Raw genomic sequence first — 18,579 nt, 5'->3', positions numbered from 1 at the left:
TTTAAGTTAGCTAAAGTGTACCCTTTGCACAAGTCAAACAGCTTTACTGATAAAGACAACTTTCGTCCGATATCCCTCTTGAGTGTCTTTGCTAAGGTACTGGAGAAGGTAGTTAAGGAACAGCTTGTACACTTTCTCCAGGTAAACAATGTGCTTACTCAGTGTCAGTATGGGTTTAGAGACGATAGGAGTATTTCGGATGCGTTGTTTGATTTAAATAAAGAATTAAATAATGCAATCTCAGAAAACAAAAAATCAATGCTAATCTTTTTAGACCTCAAAAAAGCCTTTGACTCTGTTGATAGAAATAAGTTAATAAATAAATTAGAACAATTAGGCGTTAGGGGCATCGCCCTTACTTGGTTCCAGAGTTATTTTACCAATAGAAAACAATATGTCTCAATTTGTAATGTTAGTAGCGATGCAATTAATGTAGACTACGGTGTAGTTCAAGGGAGTACACTTGGGCCAATTCTGTTCTTATTATATATAAACAATATTGCCAAGCTAAATTTAAACGGGAAAATAACATTATTTGCCGACGACACACTTATTTTTCTAAAAGGAAATATATGGGCGGATGTGAGACGAGAAGCATTAAGTGATTTAATGTTACTGAAAAAGTGGTTTGATCAGAATGTCCTTTCCTTAAATATAACTAAAACAAAATTTATGCCAATCTCTTTGAATCCTCAGTCGGATTATGTCTTAGAAAAATCTGATCATACATAATTGTGGAAATCATAGTAACAGTACCTGTAATTGCGAAGCAATCGAAAAAATAAACTCGTATAAATATCTTGGCGTTATTATAGATTTCCGTTTGAAATGGTCAGATCATATTGAATATCTCAAACAAAAGACCCAAAAGTATATCTTTGCCTTTAAGAATCTTAGGGTTATTCTTGCTGTTCAAGAAATGAAAATGGTATATTATGCATACGTGCAATCTCTTTTTGCATTTGGGATAATTTCTTGGGGGGCAGCTTATAAATCAAATCTTGATCCTCTGTTTACGGTTCAGAAATCAATTTTGAAAGTAGCTTTTTAAAAAATGTCATAGATTTTCAACATCCATTTTATTTCAAGAAACTAAAATTTTTACAATAAGACAACTTTTTATAAAATTTCTTTTAATACACATGTATAAAAATTTAGATGATTTATTTGAAAGAACTCAACACACCCATAACACACATTATTCTAGATCAAAAGGAATTCTACCACTGCAATTAACTAAATCTTATTCAAACACCAACTCATACTATCTAGCCCACGTGCTTTTTATTAATATAAGTAAACAGTTTCCTAATTTTAGTTTTTTCAATGAAATTTCTACAATTATCTTTAAAAGGAAAGTTAACCAGTGGATATTATCATTGTCTATTGAGGAGGCTGAGGCAGTGTTGTCTACGAACTACGGGCGGACAGTTTGACATGTTGAACAGCCACCACTCCTATCCCATCATTATTCATTATCACTACCCCATTATAATCTGCGGTGACCCTGCTTATTTACCCTTGTTGCTAATATGTAAATGTTTTTAAAATTAATAATATTCAATTCTTTAAAACAGGTACATATTAAAATTACACGGTTTTTTCCTTTTAATATATTCATTCCAGATTCACGTGTGTATGTGGTATATAATAGTGTATTATTTTGTATTATATTTTATATTCATTTTTTTAATGTATATCCAGTCCGTTATTTCTTCAGGCGCTGTGAGCAACTCGAGTCTGTGCACAGGCATCATAGCCCATGCAGGCTCATTTCCCGAGGACAATGTTTATACATGATGTTATTTTTATGATGTTTATTTTATGATGATTATTTCTTATGATATTTATTCTTTGTTCTCATTTCAAACTACGTTCGGTAATGTAATAAAAATTTTTTAGAAGTTAATTGTAAAGTTTGGATTATAATATTGTACATATATTTGGGAAATAAATCAATTCATTCAATTTTTTTCATTCATGAATGTCTTAAGCAGGTACAGATTTTCAACAAGCTGCATTTGGGATAGAATGATGTTTAATTTCTTATTGAAATAATGTTTAGGCGTACTTTTGATCTGATTATATTCTTGTGTGTGTTTGTGTTATATTCGGCTTGTTATCAGATACACATTGAGGCAGCAACCAAGGCTTTGGCAGCTGGCGTTGTAAATGTTACATTAAGGTGCATATATATATATATATATATATATATATATATATATATATATTCTCTTTTCCATCATCTAATGGCTTTGGAGTTCTCTCTTGGTATAGGTCATCCCTTAAATGTCCTTCACAAATTATCTTCACCAATATCACTTGATAGGAATACCATTTATAATGATCCACAACATGCGGTTGGTTGTCTATTGCCAGTAGTAGAAGCTATTTTTGGTTGGTACAGGCTTTTTTTTGTCAAATAGGCAGGAGTTTAGGAGTCTAGAAAGTCTGACTCTGTTCAACCAGCTGACTTTTATTTTAATTTTAATTTACGTAATGTGACATCAGGCACATCAATAAGATCTTGGCTATATGCATTGGCGAAGTAAACATATTTGATTTGCACTAGAATGATTTTAGCATCGGTTGGTCTGAGAATGTTGAAGGTATAAAAAGTTATCTTGACAAAGCATAATTTATGTGGCAATGTTTAGTTGAATGTTACTCGACATTTGGCAATGTGATCCGTTTCCACCATTGCTATAATTTTGATGGAGTTAGGAGTGCTATATTGATTTAATACTGTACCACGAGCCTCTATGAGCGTTCAGCTGTGTTTGAAGTAGTATGCAAAATAAACTATCGTATTGACAAGGATGATTTTGTCAATTTTTTTTGCCTCTCTGTGCATTATTGAGATATAGCTATTGTATCAGTTGGCTTTTGATGACTTCTTTTCTTTTCTTATTTACTGAGTCAGAGTGGGCTTGATGTTTAACCAATAACATCATCTTCTTGTGCACAATTACTTGACATGAGGTCCCAGAATGAAATGTTCTTGGTGACTTTGGGTCTAACTCCTTGACTACTTACAGGATTCATGATTAGGAATCTGAGACAGCCAAAATGAACATTTGTGCTGCAGGAACAGTGGCAGGGCCAGGTGTCCAGCCCATCCGTCCAATGTGTGGGATAATTTACTTCATCTATTGACTTATTGCGCCAATGGTGTAGTGTAGCGGGTACGGCGGTTATCGCAAGATAACCAGATCAAGCAACGTCGAGCGTGGCCGCTGCTTGGATAGGTGACCGCTGAGCGATCCTGTCCTTGCAAGCGGTGGCCCGCCTGCCCGGGCATTGGTGGTGGTTCGGAAGTCACCTTTTAAGCCGTTGGTCCCCAGGTTAAGTGTTAAAGAGGGCTTCTTAGCCCTAACTTCGCCTGGTAAAATAAGACATTCTTTTTTTTTTTTATTGAGGTGACAATAATACGGATGACGGAAAACGGTATAAAGAAACCTACAGGTACATAGAAGATAGCACAAGTTTGCTCACGAATAAAATAAAAATAAGTTGTGAACCAGTTAAAATAAACAAGCTTAACTCTTAAAGTGCAGCATAGAGATATGTACCAACGGAATTGCGCTAAACGTACCATACGGAAATATTCATATTGTTTTATTTTAGTTTCTTGTGTAGAAATGCATAAAAATATTGATTTATGAATGTCGGGGAAGCAAAATAGATGTTGTGGCACGTGAAAAAATAAATAATAACTATTGCTATTTTTGTATTGATGTTTCTTCCTATGATGCGAAGCGCGCAGAGCAGACATAACCATAAGGCACACACTTTTTTATGGTGTGTCTACATGTAAAACCAGTACAGTTAAAAAAGATGTATTTGTTATTATTCTTCTTCCAAGAAGTAGAAAATAAATCATCTTTGGCAAAAACATAATTTTTGTTTATTTTAAATACACACTAATTTTGTACTGAGGCAAAACTTTTTCAGTGCTTTAAGTCTTCTTATTGAAGTATAACAATACCAAATATCACACAAAAATGATATGGGGAGAAACGTTCAAATATCATGATTCCAGAAACACCTTTTTGCCAACACTTTCAGGAAAACATAGGATCCCTCATTGAATCTCAGCCAAAACAGCTCTCCCCACATGTCCATTGTATCGTATTGACTATCAATACCTCTTGTATTAAGCTCATAATTCCAGAACACCTTTTGCCAATACTTTCAGGAAAGCATAGGATCCCTCATTGAATCTCAGCCAAACAGCTCTCCCCACATGTCCATTGTATCGTATTGACTATCAATACCTCTTGTATTAAGCTCATAATTTCCAGAACACCTTTTGCCAAACACTTTCAGGAAAGCATAGGATCCCTCATTGAATCTCAGCCAAACAGCTCTCCCCACATGTCCATTGTATCGTATTGACTATCAATACCTCTTGTATTAAGCTCATAATTCCAGAAACACCTTTTGCCAACACTTTCAGGAAAACATAGGATCCCTCATTGAATCTCAGCCAAACAGCTCTCCCCACATGTCCATTGTATCGTATTGACTATCAATACCTCTTGTATTAAGCTCATAATTCCAGAACACCTTTTGCCAACACTTTCAGGAAAACATAGGATCCCTCATTGAATCTCAGCCAAACAGCTCTCTCCAAATGTCCATTGTATCGTATTGACTATCAATAACTCTTGTATTAAGATAAACGTTAACTATACTATTACAGTACCAGTTATACCAACCTACTTTAGTGTCTAATAGAACTAACAAATCACAGACAGCAAGATCCAATTACCTTAGGATCATCTGGAGGATCATACTGCACAATCCAGTCCACATCAGGGATGTCCAACCCTCGAGCTGCAACGTCTGTACAAAGCAGGATTCCTTCCGATGCATTGCAGAATTCAAAGAACGTTGTTGTACGCTTCATCTGCTTTTGTTTACCCTGCACACATTATAGCAATACAAATAATTTGTAAAACTCACATTGCTTATATCCTAAATTTGTTTAAGATACAATAAATCAAAAGTTGTGTTAATTCAATATTTTAAATTATTTACTATCAGTAAGGGTAAATGCTGGTTGCATTAAATCTACACCTTTATTGATCGAGACAGTGTTCAGATCCATCAAGTCTAGAATAGTGAAAGCCTAACACAGTTATAAGGGAGGACTTGATCATTCAACTTTTTGTTGTTTTTAAGAAAATGTTTATTTTCAGTTATTGTCTATCAATCTAACAAGTTATATATCTTTATATACAGGGTGTGCTTTATCTTTAACTGTGCATTAGAGTACGTCATGAGGGAAATGGGAAAGAAATAACCAAAAAAACAAAGATTGGATATCAAAGGGATAACATTAATCTGAACTGTTTGGGGTTTGCTGATGACTTAGCTCTTTTGGCCAATGACATTCAGGAAACAAAACAGCAAATTAAATCTTTACAAGATATAGCTCAGAAAATTGGTTTAAAGATATTGTTTGAAAAAACAGAAGTTTTATTAACGCAGCCTCCACTTGCAAATAAAATAAGGTTGGAAAACCACAATATAAAAAATTGTGCAGAAATTTAAATACTTAGGAGAAGTAATCACTTATAACCTGAATGAAAAACCATCTTGGCAAAGTAAAATAGACAAACTAACTAAGATTAAACATGCTACTAAGAATACGTATAATAAAAGATGTCTTTCAATAAATACAAAATTAAGACACTACAAAACAGTTGCTCTGCCACAAATTACATACGCAAGTGAAACAATATTTAAAACAACAAATACTATTGCAATAGATAAGGTTCTTAGGATGGAGAGAAGAATAGTCAGAAACTTGCTTAAACAAAAACTATCAAGACGGAGTATTAAAGACGGAGTTTGGAGACTAGCTTCCAATGAAACAGTCTACAAAAATATAGAACCTATTACAAGTATAATTAAAAAGAAACGAATATCATTCCTGGGGCATTTGTTGAGAACACCTGAAAATAGAATTAGCAAGAAAATAGTAGAAAAACTGTGGTATAGTAAAAGTGACATTAAATGGATCACAGAATTAAGGGAAGATATGAGAGAGTTACAAATTACAGTAGAGGATTTAAAACACAAGACAAACACATTAAAGATATTAAATGACAAACACTCTACACTACAGCTGAAAAGAAACAAACAACGAATAGGAAGAGTGGTTCCGGAGGAGGAAAGGAAATTACGCTCGGAAAGGATGAAGAAATATTGGGTGGATAAAAGAAGAAAGACTAGAAAATATAAATTGACTAAAGTGGTCCAATGTAGGCCATAAAATTATAAATAAATAAATATACAGGGTGTAAAAATAGTCTCGCACAGGCTTGACAATTCCCGAACGATTACAGGTAAAGTAATAAAACTTGGTACATCATTACTGCACCTATAAATCTACTTTTTAAAGTAACTACCATTTTATTGTCATGTCAAGGGGATGGCCCACAAGGGGTCAGAAGGAAATCTTAATGAGAGCATAGGTTGAGTAGTACTTCAAATTAAAGGTCTATATTAGTAGAGTACAATGCCACAAATCCGGCTTCAAAAGATTCACTCTTCAAAAGATTTTTCTGGTTTAAAGCTTGAAACATTTAAAATGTAGGTCCTGTTCTAGATGGTTTAGTATTCTTGTCTTGGCTCAAGTTGTATAGGTTAAACTTAGTAAATAAATACTGGACTTAAAAAATAGATTTTAAGGTAGTTAGTGACTCTTCAAATCCAATGGAGAATGGTCTCCAAGGAGTTCAGTAAAAAGATTTAAAGTAAGCATAGCTCAAGATGTATATTGTTTTAAAGTGTAATGTAAGATGTACACCAAGTAAAGTGCAAAGTCCAACCTAAAAATAAGAACTTTCTATTACAATAACTGATACCAGGTTTATCCCTTTATCATTCATCTCTGCTAAACAACTCCTTTATAAAGATGTATGAAAAAAGATTGCAAGAGACGTGAGTGGACTCTTTTTGACAGAAGTATGTTTCTGAGACCGACATATGTATATACTTTCTTGGTTTGTGCAATAAAGCAAATTCAAATTTGACACCGTAAATACATTAGACTGGAGGTAGATTGAAACTGCCTGAAATAGACCTTTTTTGGCCAAAGAAGGCATCTAGGTCCTAAGTAGGTAAGACTTATATTTATTTCATCAGAACAAAGAGGTAAAACTAGACTATGTCTTTGGAAATATATTGGACTAGAAGTAGATCATAAGAGCTGGAAATAAGCGGGTATACATTTTTTCTTGATTTCTTTCTGAACAAGACAAATTCAGCTGTGACATTGAAAATACAATTCATTTGAACCAGAAAGGCTTCTATTGGTGTAACACTTGATATAATAGTTAGTCCCTCAACCTACGGTCAAGAATAATACAATAGAAACAGATAATAGAATCAGGACGACAATCAAAATCAACAAAAATGAACTCACGTGAATGCACATGCAATGGAGATCGATGAAGTTGAGCAGTTCATGATGGAACTGCACTGAGAGACATGAGCTGAAGAAGACCATCACCTTCTTCTTACGGTTCTTCTTCAAAAAGGTGAAGAGCAGCATAAACCTTTTCTCCGACGGGCAGATAACATAGCCTGTAAAATTACTTGGGATTAAAACAATGGAACATTATAGAAGATAATATGTAAGATTTACAGCAAGGTCAGAAGAATAACAATATAAAATTGTTTTAAATTTTTACGACGTTAAAATCGGCAACAGTAAGTATATGTTAAATAATAAGACACACACCAGAATAAGAGCCAAACATATTGTATTATTGCAGTTATTTATTTCTGTTCCTGTTTAGTATAGTTTTACTTAAGAATAAAAAGTGGAAAATAGAAAGTTTTGATGAATGACTATAATTAATTGCTGTCTTCTGAAAGAACTGATTATCGAAACAAATTAATGGGTTTGTACAACAAGGAGAAAATATAAACATTGAGTCATATCATCACACATATCACCAGTGTGTTAATGTTCTCACCTTGCTCCAGTCCATCGACCGTGGCAGCCTCAGTTTTGTCGTCCACCCCCACGTACACAGGCTCCTTCTTGAGGGCTAGCCTTGTCAGGGCCTCTGTCTTGGAAGTGGTGGTAGCACTGAACAGCATAGTCTGCCGCTTCTCTGCAACACAGTGTGGTACTATAATATTCCATCTTGAAGAGATGCAAGAACTTGTTCTAGGTATAGCATTCTGCAGAAACTGTACATAGCCGTTTTTACTTTTCAAATCAAGTAATTTATAAAATAAGAGACAATTTCAAAAGGGTCTAACAACTTCCACCTGAACCTCAATTTAAAATTGTAAAACTCCTGGAATGTGAAATTTTTATAAATGGCTCAAAGTGAGCCTTTATGTACTGTGCCTTGGAAAGGGAAAGAATCATTTCAAGCCAGCACTTTGAAAAACAAGAAAATACAAGATTTAATCCTTTTTTCCTACAAGTTAGTTAATGGGGAGTTTACATTAACTGATTTTAGTAAAAGTAGAAACAAAAGTAATGTGAGATAAACCATCCCTTGATTACCATGAAAATAAACCAGAAATTCCAGGAAAAATACTGTATATCTAAAGCCCAAGTTCTTTAATTGCTTGGCTACAAAGCAGATCCAAAAGAAGAAATGTTAAAAAGCACAATCAATCCCCAAAGTCTCTAGTTGATTGTAAGAAACCCCGACATGCAACACACAAATTATTATTTGCCCAATTGAAAATATACTGATAAGAAATTCCTTATACTTCTACATTTCTGTATATTAACATATGTAATTATTGCAGAAAATAATTAGGGAAAAGTATAATATAGAGATTAATTAATCTTACAGGTATACATTTTTACAACAATTATAGTTGACACAATGTCCACTCTCTGCATTATTTTATCAGCTCAATCACGGTATTTTGACAATAAAAAGTATCACATTAATGCTTGGCTGACATTACTGATGCAGTCTACAGCTTTTCACAGGTTGTAAGACAATGTTTGGTAAATGATTAGAGCTATTATGACTGTTTAGGAGCAAAATAATATATCTTGAACGGTCCTGTCAGTGTAATTTAATTTAAGAACAGAGTTTTTGAATATTTGTTTGACATTGTAAATAGTTTATTATCTTAGTCTTCTGATTCACACATGTTAAAGCATTGTTAACACAATTAAAATATTAAAACAATCCAGCCTCCCTTTGAAACATTGGACATTCATTTTGGACCATGTTTCGGTTTAATATCTGTTGAATAAGGGGGCTCTTCATACCTGGGTCAAAGCTATATCAAGCTCTTCATTGTGTTAACAATATTTTGACTTCGTGTGAAACCAAAAAGATTAGATTATAGTTTAGACAACAGCCACATAAGCTTTAAAACTGTAAGCAGTGTAGTAGTTGTAATATATTCAGGTATACTAAGTTCAGCTAGATATAAGAAAAAACTTAAGCTTTCAACGTTTTTCACGAGGTATTATCAATTTAATTAAAGTAAATAATTCAATAGCTAATAACTCAATTTTAAAATAAGTATTGTAGCAAGAATCTAGAATAGTAAATTGTTATTACAAACTTGATTGACAACTACAGGGAAAATATTAAATTTCCAATAGAAGATTTAAATCATGACTTCACATGTGAAAGGGTGAAAGGGCAAAACACTACCTACTAAATAACCACCCAATAATAAATGCCAAAAGTTTTTTTTGCAATATCAATACCACAAGATTAGGTTAAAAATGTTTCCTTACAAACTGGGTTTACACATAATGTAGCTATTGTAGAAAGGGTTGATTCAATCGAATTTAGAGTTTAGTTCCAGTTTACCATCCTATTTTTGCAGCATCTGGTATCTGACACTGTCGCAGACTTTTGACTCCTGGAATCTGGAGCCATGTTTGTCTGAAGAGATCTAAAGAAAGACGAAATTGAAGAATACCAGACGCTGCTTGCAAAAAAGGAAGGTGCTGGAGCTAAACTCTAAATTCAACTAAGGGTTTACTTTTCTTTCTATCTATTCTATGATTAAGTTTTCATTACAGTTTGACTTGTATCACAACTAAAACTACAGAGATACGTACTGGGTAGAAGGTTGATGATCTGTTTCATGTCTTCCTCAAAGCCGATCTGCAGGATCCTGTCAGCCTCGTCAATCACCAAGCACTGTAGGTTCTTGTACAGGAAATCTGGAGTGTTCTGAAGATGGTCTAGCAGGCGTCCTGGGGTCGCCACTAAGATATTGATACCTGTACCACACAAACAACTAAGCAACAATATTCCTGGAAAATTCTACAAGGCTATGTCAAATTTCTCAATTATCTGACCATGCAGGTTATTCATACTAATTAATACCTCATCACATAAGCTCAATAGGAGTCCATCTTTAAAAGACTGCAAATATCTTGAAACTAACAAATATGTAACATCTTCTTAACTTGGTTTCCAAGAAGGAAAATATAACTGATGCTTTTTTAAAAAATTTGTATACAAAGTAACCTGTTCTTTAGATACGTGACAGTTTACTTTCAGTCTTTTTTCAACCTGTACAACCATAATGGTGATAAAACTGTTGTATGTCAGAGTTGCCCTAAACTGTCCAGAGCTTTCCTTGAAAAATCATCACAGGGTAGTTGCATATGTTGAGCATCTATGGAAAAGTCACCTGTAGAGTTTTTCGCGGTTTAATTCTCTTCCTAATCTACTCCGATGACCTCATAGAACTTACACCCAAAGCTCAAGTCTTCATGTATGCTGGTGACACTTCAATATTAACTTTTGTTACTAAATAACAAACAAAAGTGCCACCCTTAGTTCAAAATAATCAGAAACTAAGTTCCAGGTTTGGTGTAAATAGCTTCAATCTTAATTCTATAAAACTCAGTTCATCTAAACTATTACAAAGTTACGATTCTTCTATTACCAATTCAGTCAATTACATGACTATCAGATTCTTCGAAAAAATATACTTTGCATATTTTAATCTGACTCAGAATCATCTTTATTCAAAATCTTAAAGATTACTTAATGGAGTCAAGTCAATGCATTTAAAATTAGTTTATATTATTTTATAGGTAAAAGTAAATAGAAAAGAAAACAACATTAAGTTGTTCTATGTACGTATTCTTCCAGTGAGTAGAGAGGGCAATTTAGTAGCCATTCTTGCAGTGCTGACTTTAGTGGTTTTGACCGCAGCTCTGGTGTAATTTTCCGTCCGTTGTATTTATAGTTTCTTTCATACAGTTGAAGATGGTGATTTGGAAGGTTGATGAGACCTTCGCATCTTGTACAATTTTGATGTACAAGGCCTGTTCAAAAAATATTGCATCTTTCGCTTTTTTTTCAAAAATTATTTATTTATTTATCAATCTAAATTTTGTTCCCTTCAAAGTAATCCCCATTAGATATTATAAACTTGTACCAACGTTTCTTCCAATCCTCAAAGCACTTCAAAATTTTGTTTTTTGTGATCTTGTTCAGCTCCTCCTTCGATGCTGTCTTTATCTTGTCAATCATAGTGCAGCGTCTTCCTTTCATGGGTCTCTTCAGTTTCGGGAATAAGAAAAAATCACAGGGGGCAAGATATGGAGAATACAGTGGCTGCGGCATCATTGTGTGTTTGTTTTGGCCAAAAAAATTGGACACAAGTAACAATGTGTGAGCAGGGTGGTTATAGTGGTGCAAAAGCCAATTTTTGTTCTTCCGCGGATCTTCCTTTTTTCTGGCGGATTGTTTCATGCAAATTGCGCATGACATGCAGATAATATTCTTCATTGACAATTCTAACCTGTGGCAAGAATTCATGATGCACCACGCCCCTGCAATTGGATAAAAATCTGTAAGCATAACTTTTACATTCAACCGAACTTGGATCAAGCAGCAGCTTCCATCGGGATGATTGAGCTTTAGTTTCTACGTCATAACCATAAACCCATGATTCGTCACTGGTTATGATCCTCTGTAGCAAATTTGGGTCATTACTGATAGAATCCAAACAGCTCATTAGCAATGATAATGCGCTGCTGTTTTTTGTCGTAATTGAGTAATTTTTGTACGAATTTCGTGGCGACCCATCTCATGCCAAAATCATTGGTAAAAATAGAAGGCACGAGCCAATTGAAATGTTCAGGTCCTTGGTAACTTCTCTAACGGTGATTCGAAGATTGGCAAATACTATTTTCTTCACTTCATCAATGTTTCAGTTTGTCCTTGACTTGCTCGGGCGTCCAGCACGCTGTTCGCCATTCACATCTTCTCAGCCCTCTAAGAGCGTTTTGTACCACCTTTAAACGCTGGTTCGTCAAGGTAGCTTCTCTATAAGCTACAGATAACATTAGGAATATGTCCATGTACTTAATTCCTTTTTTAAAAACAAGATATAATACAGATTCTTTGATCCATTTTTTCGTATAGGCACAAATTGAAGATGAGCCATGACATGTCCAAGCAAATCACAACAATTAACATAACATTCAAAATGACCGAAATTGTTGGCACATGTCAGAGACACGTGTACCAACATTACACCACCGAAAAATATTAAAAAATTAATAAACGTAACCTGTAGAAATTAAAAAGTTTCAATATGTTTTGAACAGGCTTCATATATATATATATATATATATATATATATATATATATATATATATATATATATATATACACATTTACTTTATATATAACTTCTTATAAATTGTTGAGAGGAAATACTCATTATAATCTTCCTTATGAAGAAAAGACTAATAGGAATTATATCTTACACCGGCTTTAGTAAGCAGAATTTTCATTTCCTTCAAATTTGGGCCAGTGGGGGTGATGGGTGGAGTTGCTTGTTATGGTCATATGACCAAACAGTGTATAGAGTAATTTACTGAATCTTTGACTCTTGCTCTTCATTTGAATTTTTCTTGTATTTATCACAAGAATACTTTATATATCATATATAAATTCATTTCAATAAACAGATTTTTACTTTCATTTCATTTCATTTTGAATACGTTAAGCATTGATTGTTATTTTCCATTTATAGTATAAGTTAATAATTTACCGCAATTATATCAAACTATTGTGAATTTACTGTATACAATACTGATTGAGATTGAGTGGTAGAGAAGGCTTGATTGCCCTAACTCCGCCTCTTTAATAAAGGTATTTGTTTAGTTTAATTTTAAATGTTCAGGCAACAATTTATTGTGCAATAAAGACAATGGAAAGACTTAGAAAATCTGATCATACATAATTGTGGAAATCATAGTAACAGTACCTGTATTTGCGAAGCAATCGAAAAAATAAACTCGTATAAATATCTTGGCGTTATTTTAGATTTCCGTTTGAAATGGTCAGATCATATTGAATATCTCAAACACCCGAAAGTATATCTTTGCCTTTAAGAACCTTAGGGATATTCTTGCTGTTCAAGAAATGAAAATGGTATATTATGCATACGTGCAATCTCTTTTTGCATTTGGGATAATTTCTTGGGGGGCAGCTTATAAATCAAATCTTAATCCTCTTTTTACGGTTCAGAAATCAATTTTGAAAGTAGTTTTTAAAAAATGTCATAGGTTTTCAACATCCATTTTATTTCAAGAAACTAAAATGTTTACAATAAGACAACTTTTTATAAAATCTTTTTTAATACACATGTATAAAAATTTAGATGATTTATTTGTAAGAACTCAACACACCCATAACACACGTTATTCTAGATCAACAGGAATTCTACCACTGCAATTAACTAAATCTTATTCTAACACCAACTCATACTATCTAGCTCATGTACTTTTTATAAATATGAGTAAACAGTTTCCAAATTTTAGTTTTTTCAATGAAATTTCTACAATTATTTTTAAAAAGAAAGTTAACCAGTGGTTATTATCATTGTCTATTGAGGAGGCCGAGTCAGTGTTGTCTACGAACTACGGGCGGACAGTTTGACATGTAAAACAGCCACCACCCCTATCCCATCATCATTCATTATCACTAACCTATTATAATCTGCGGTGACCCTGCTTATTTACCATTGTTGCTAATATGTATATGTTTTAAAATTAATAATATTCAATGCTTTAAAACAGGTACAAATCAAAATTACGCGGTTTTTTCCTTTTAATATATTTATTGCATATTCGCGTATGTATGTGCATGCATGTATATGTATATACGTATGTATGAGTGTGTGTGTATGTATGTATGTGGTGTATTATTTTGTATTATATTTATATTCATTTTTTTAAAATTATATCCAGTCCGTTATTTCTTCAGGCGTGAGCAACTCGAGTCTGCACACAGGCATTATAGCCCATGCAGGCTCATTTCCCGAGGACAATGTTTTTATACATGATGTTATTTTTATGATGTTTATTCTATGATGATTATTTCTTATTCTTTGTTCACATTTCAAACTTCGTTCGTTATTGTAAAAATTTAGAAGTTAATTGTACAGATTGTATTGTAATATTGTACATATATTTGAAAGAAAAAAAAAAATGAGCCTATTACTAAGCTTCTGCTGCACTACACTACACAGCTAGACAATTGATGTAAAACACAATTAGAATTTAAATCAACAATGAAAGCCATACCTTTAGCCAGTTTCTGTGCCTCAGTGGACCTGCTGGCACCACCCATTATGAGGCCATAGGTGAGGTGATGGTGGGTCATCAGCTCCTTCAACACGCCAAACGTCTGCATGGACAGTTCTCTGGTGGGGGAGATGATGATACATCCAACTCCTAGAAACACCATATAGTAAATATCCTTTACAAACAGATGATTGTTCTTCTGGGACTTCTTTAGAGTATAACAAATATAGTTTGAATGTAAATAAGTCAGTCATAACCAAAGGCTATTCACAAGGTTGTAGAAAAAGTGGACTTGAATCACTTCTTTGCAACATGGAGCGATTTGGAATACTTCCAAGGAATTGCTAATTTTGGTTTTGGCAAAAAATTATTACTAGACTCAGTTATTTGAACACATTTTATCAGAGAATATACCAATAACTGGACTCGAATTCATTTGCAAAGAACAAAAATTAGATTATTTAATGACATAATAGTAAACAATCAATTTTTAACCACTTGGATATTAATTAAATGTCATATAACACGGCCCTGGATAGTGTTGACTAACACATACCATTTCTAGGCATGAACTGTAGCTTGTGTACAAGTTCTATAGCAGGAATCAGGAAGGCAAGGGTCTTGCCGGAGCCGGTCTTTGCAGAAGCCACGACGTCTCGACCCTCTAGCAGCGGTGGGATGGCCTTGGCCTGTATCTCTGTCATCTTGGTGAACCCCATCTCCTCTACGGCCTTCAGAGTCTCCTCACTAACCCGACCCTCCAGCGCAGAGAACAAGGAGTCCTTCAGCAGCAGGTCCAATGTGATATTGGAACCAGGCACTAAACAACAACATTAGATTTACAACATTTTAATTTTAATTTCATCACCTCTTCATTGATTGTTGAACTTGAATAGTTATATCCTTTTCTGGGTACTTTGGGATTATACCGACCACACCAGTATGAAGAACACAAAAATATAAATTTATAGGAACAAACATGATAGAACGGAAAAACAACGCTTTAATTACAAAATTACAAGCATTTCCAGGTATTGTGATCGGTATTGTTGTCGCTGTTATCTTATCTTTCTCGAGAATCCCGATTACGGCAGGCCGCGCGGCATCACATGATTATTTAAGTTTATGCACGGTACATAATTGCCTTTCCATTACAATTCAATTTGTATTTCTGATCAGCCCCTCTAGAAGTTGATATTTTACTGATAGGTACTATCTCGAGGGATGTTTTTCTTTCGTTGACATTAGCACGGCGCTGCACCGAAGGTGCTGCCGAGGCACACGCGGATGACCGGAGGCACTCGCATTTTGAGTGTTTTTTTTTTTTAAGAAAGAGTTTAGTTTTTGTTTGGTAATGTTTGTTTTTGTTGAATTTTTGTGTTTGGAGAAATGTAGAGGTAAAACACGGAAGTACAACAAAGCGACGCACCAGCTGAACGGGCGGTGAGACTCTGCAATCACGTTATCTACTAGACCGCTCGACTTTGACCTCTGCCTGAGGATGGGGAGGGGTTTGCTATAAGAAAATTCCTGTTTTATATTGACGAAATATTGTTCTACGCTAATCTAGTAATCAGTAGAAGCAAAATGTCAAATAACGATTCATGTCTGGGTGTGGTCGGTATAATCCCAAAGTACCCTTTTCTGACTTTCAAAATTCCACTTTGGTTCATGAAGATTCCAATTAAATTTAACAATTCTGCTATTATAAGATTCAAAAGTAAAACAAAAAAGATAATATGTACATTTTGATGTTATATAGAACAAATCCAAAAATATATAAAATTTGAACAAAACCAAACCTAAGCACTAAAAATTAAATACAAATAGTTGCTGATTAATCATATTCAAGTCATAGTTATTTATTTCAAACGAGATAAATTACAGTTTTCTAAGCACACCATACAACCTTATGATATTTTATTATTTTTCAAAATAATACTTTACAAGTATAAACATGTTTTAAAAAGAGCATAAATTAACTTGTCAATCATCAATTTTTTAAGTTTCAATATAATTGTTTATAAATTATAATAACCATCCCCTTATTATCTTCAGACTCTCATCAGCCTTTATTTTATTTTTAAAATAAAACATCTTAAATTTGAAAATTTCCCTTTGTTTCTGAAATATTTGTAAATATACATTAAAAAAATTTAACCCTTCGTACGCTGAAAGCAAGTTGTCTAAATTGCTCTAATGCTCAATAAAAAAAAATCATTTTTAATTTTTGTAAAGTTATATATTTTTTTATGTTTATTGGTCTTGCAACTGCTGAAAACACATGATAGTTTTTGTATTGCTTTTATTTTATTTACATATGAGTACATCATACATGTAAATATACACGCAGTATATAAAGTCCAATAAACTTTTCTGAAAGTAGCAAAAGTTAACACAACGTAATTCATATTATTTATACAAAATTAGTAGATAACGAAGGGAACAAATCCATGACAAATATAAAATATATAAAGAACACAAAATGGTACAAAAATAAAAAAGGCACACTAATATTGGACTTGTGTGTGGTAAATCTCAAAACACTCATCTGGGTGGAGGGCAGGCTTGGCCTCACATGTTTTACATAGATGTATAGTTTATCACATTATCAATATGGATAATCTCGCATAATAGACAGCTAAAGCAGTACAGCAGGTTATTAACAATAAACAACAGTACATAGCGTCCGCCGGCAGCTGACTGTCACGCGCGAGTATTTTCGCTTAGAGCGTACAGCTTGCTCACTGGCGATGGCGCGGACTGACAAAGCAAACAAAAACTTCCGTTGTGATTGGTCCCAGCTGTTTTGATGAGTCACGCTTCACATTGCGTCATATTAGATCACCAACTATTCACTCTCAAGCATTCTGGCGGCAATTTGTAGAACTAACGTAAATATATTGCGTTGTCATGGAATTCCGCGATCTATTCCGCTTAGAACGTTTCGAGTTAGATTTACTCGGCGGAATATTCCGCTTACAGCGTACGAAGGGTTAAGTATGTTTTTTCAAACACCATTTAGTAGCTGGAAGTAGTAGGTAAGAAGCTTTAATTTAACAATATGTCATTTTCTATTCAGACACTTAGAATAAAGGGAAATGCTCTTAACACGAATAAGTTATATTTACAGTTTAGAGCTTTCATTAACGGGACACCTATTAAAAAAAATTTTCTCAATCTTAAACTCCATAAGAAATCTCAAAACTTGGAGCTCACATACCTTCTTTATTAAGGTAAATATTTAAAAAGTAGCAAGAATAAGAAAGTCTTAAAATTACTTTTCTCATAAAAAATAGTAATAATAATATACAGATTGTTCCGTAATAAAAAACAATACTAACTGCCATGTTGGAAAATGGTGACAGTCTTTAAATGTCTCTAAAAACAAGGTTTCCTATTTAAATTTTACTGTCAGATTTATACTTTCCAAGATCAAAATGGTGATCCTTTTAAAAATGTCACCCGTATAGTGAGTTGAGTGTAGTGGGTTGACCAGTTATTGTGCTAGCTAGTTTATGCCTTTACTTGGTAGTATATAGTAAAGTGTTTCACAAAAAGTATTGTACTTACGTTGGCTGGATACATCATTGCTTTGAGCTTCTTTAACATTTGTATTATTCTCTTCACTATCACTACTCTCATTTAATTTGCCACTATTTTCACTCTCTGCAGTTTCTGTTAGCTGTGATTTCTTCTTTTTCTTATTCTTTTTCATGACTGGTTCTGCAACAAAATAAAATAACGATTATTTGCATTGCATTAAAGCTGTTGTCATAAGAAAATTCAAAATATAGTGTTTTATTTCCAATTCTCAGCTGCATTACTTTATGTATAGTATTTTATTGTACAAAAAGTTATTAATGTACTATTTTCATCTCTTAAATTTACAATAAACTTCCAATATATCTTGCACTTCTTGAATAAGAACAACTTTAGTTATAAACTCGTTAAGGTCTCTTTTACATGAAAATCAGTATCAAAAATAAATGGCTGCAAAT

General features: G+C 33.6%; 1 protein-coding gene across 1 annotated transcript in view; it reads right to left on the bottom strand.

Moving 5' to 3' along the window:
- Nucleotides 1-18,579, bottom strand: part of LOC124373460 (probable ATP-dependent RNA helicase pitchoune) — a gene marked incomplete at its 3' end in the record, with an annotated part of 30,019 nt that overhangs the window by 5,436 nt on the left and 6,004 nt on the right. Inside the window, 7 exon segments of the mRNA XM_046831835.1 lie at nt 4,775-4,927; nt 7,439-7,599; nt 7,995-8,135; nt 10,079-10,243; nt 14,579-14,728; nt 15,135-15,398; nt 18,152-18,304. Coding sequence (XP_046687791.1) covers nt 4,775-4,927; nt 7,439-7,599; nt 7,995-8,135; nt 10,079-10,243; nt 14,579-14,728; nt 15,135-15,398; nt 18,152-18,296 — 1,179 coding nt within the window.

This window comes from Homalodisca vitripennis, unplaced genomic scaffold (genome assembly GCF_021130785.1).
Source record: "Homalodisca vitripennis isolate AUS2020 unplaced genomic scaffold, UT_GWSS_2.1 ScUCBcl_5637;HRSCAF=12453, whole genome shotgun sequence".
NCBI classification, from domain to species: domain Eukaryota; kingdom Metazoa; phylum Arthropoda; class Insecta; order Hemiptera; family Cicadellidae; genus Homalodisca; species Homalodisca vitripennis.
This window is presented reverse-complemented; position numbering and strand designations above follow the sequence as displayed.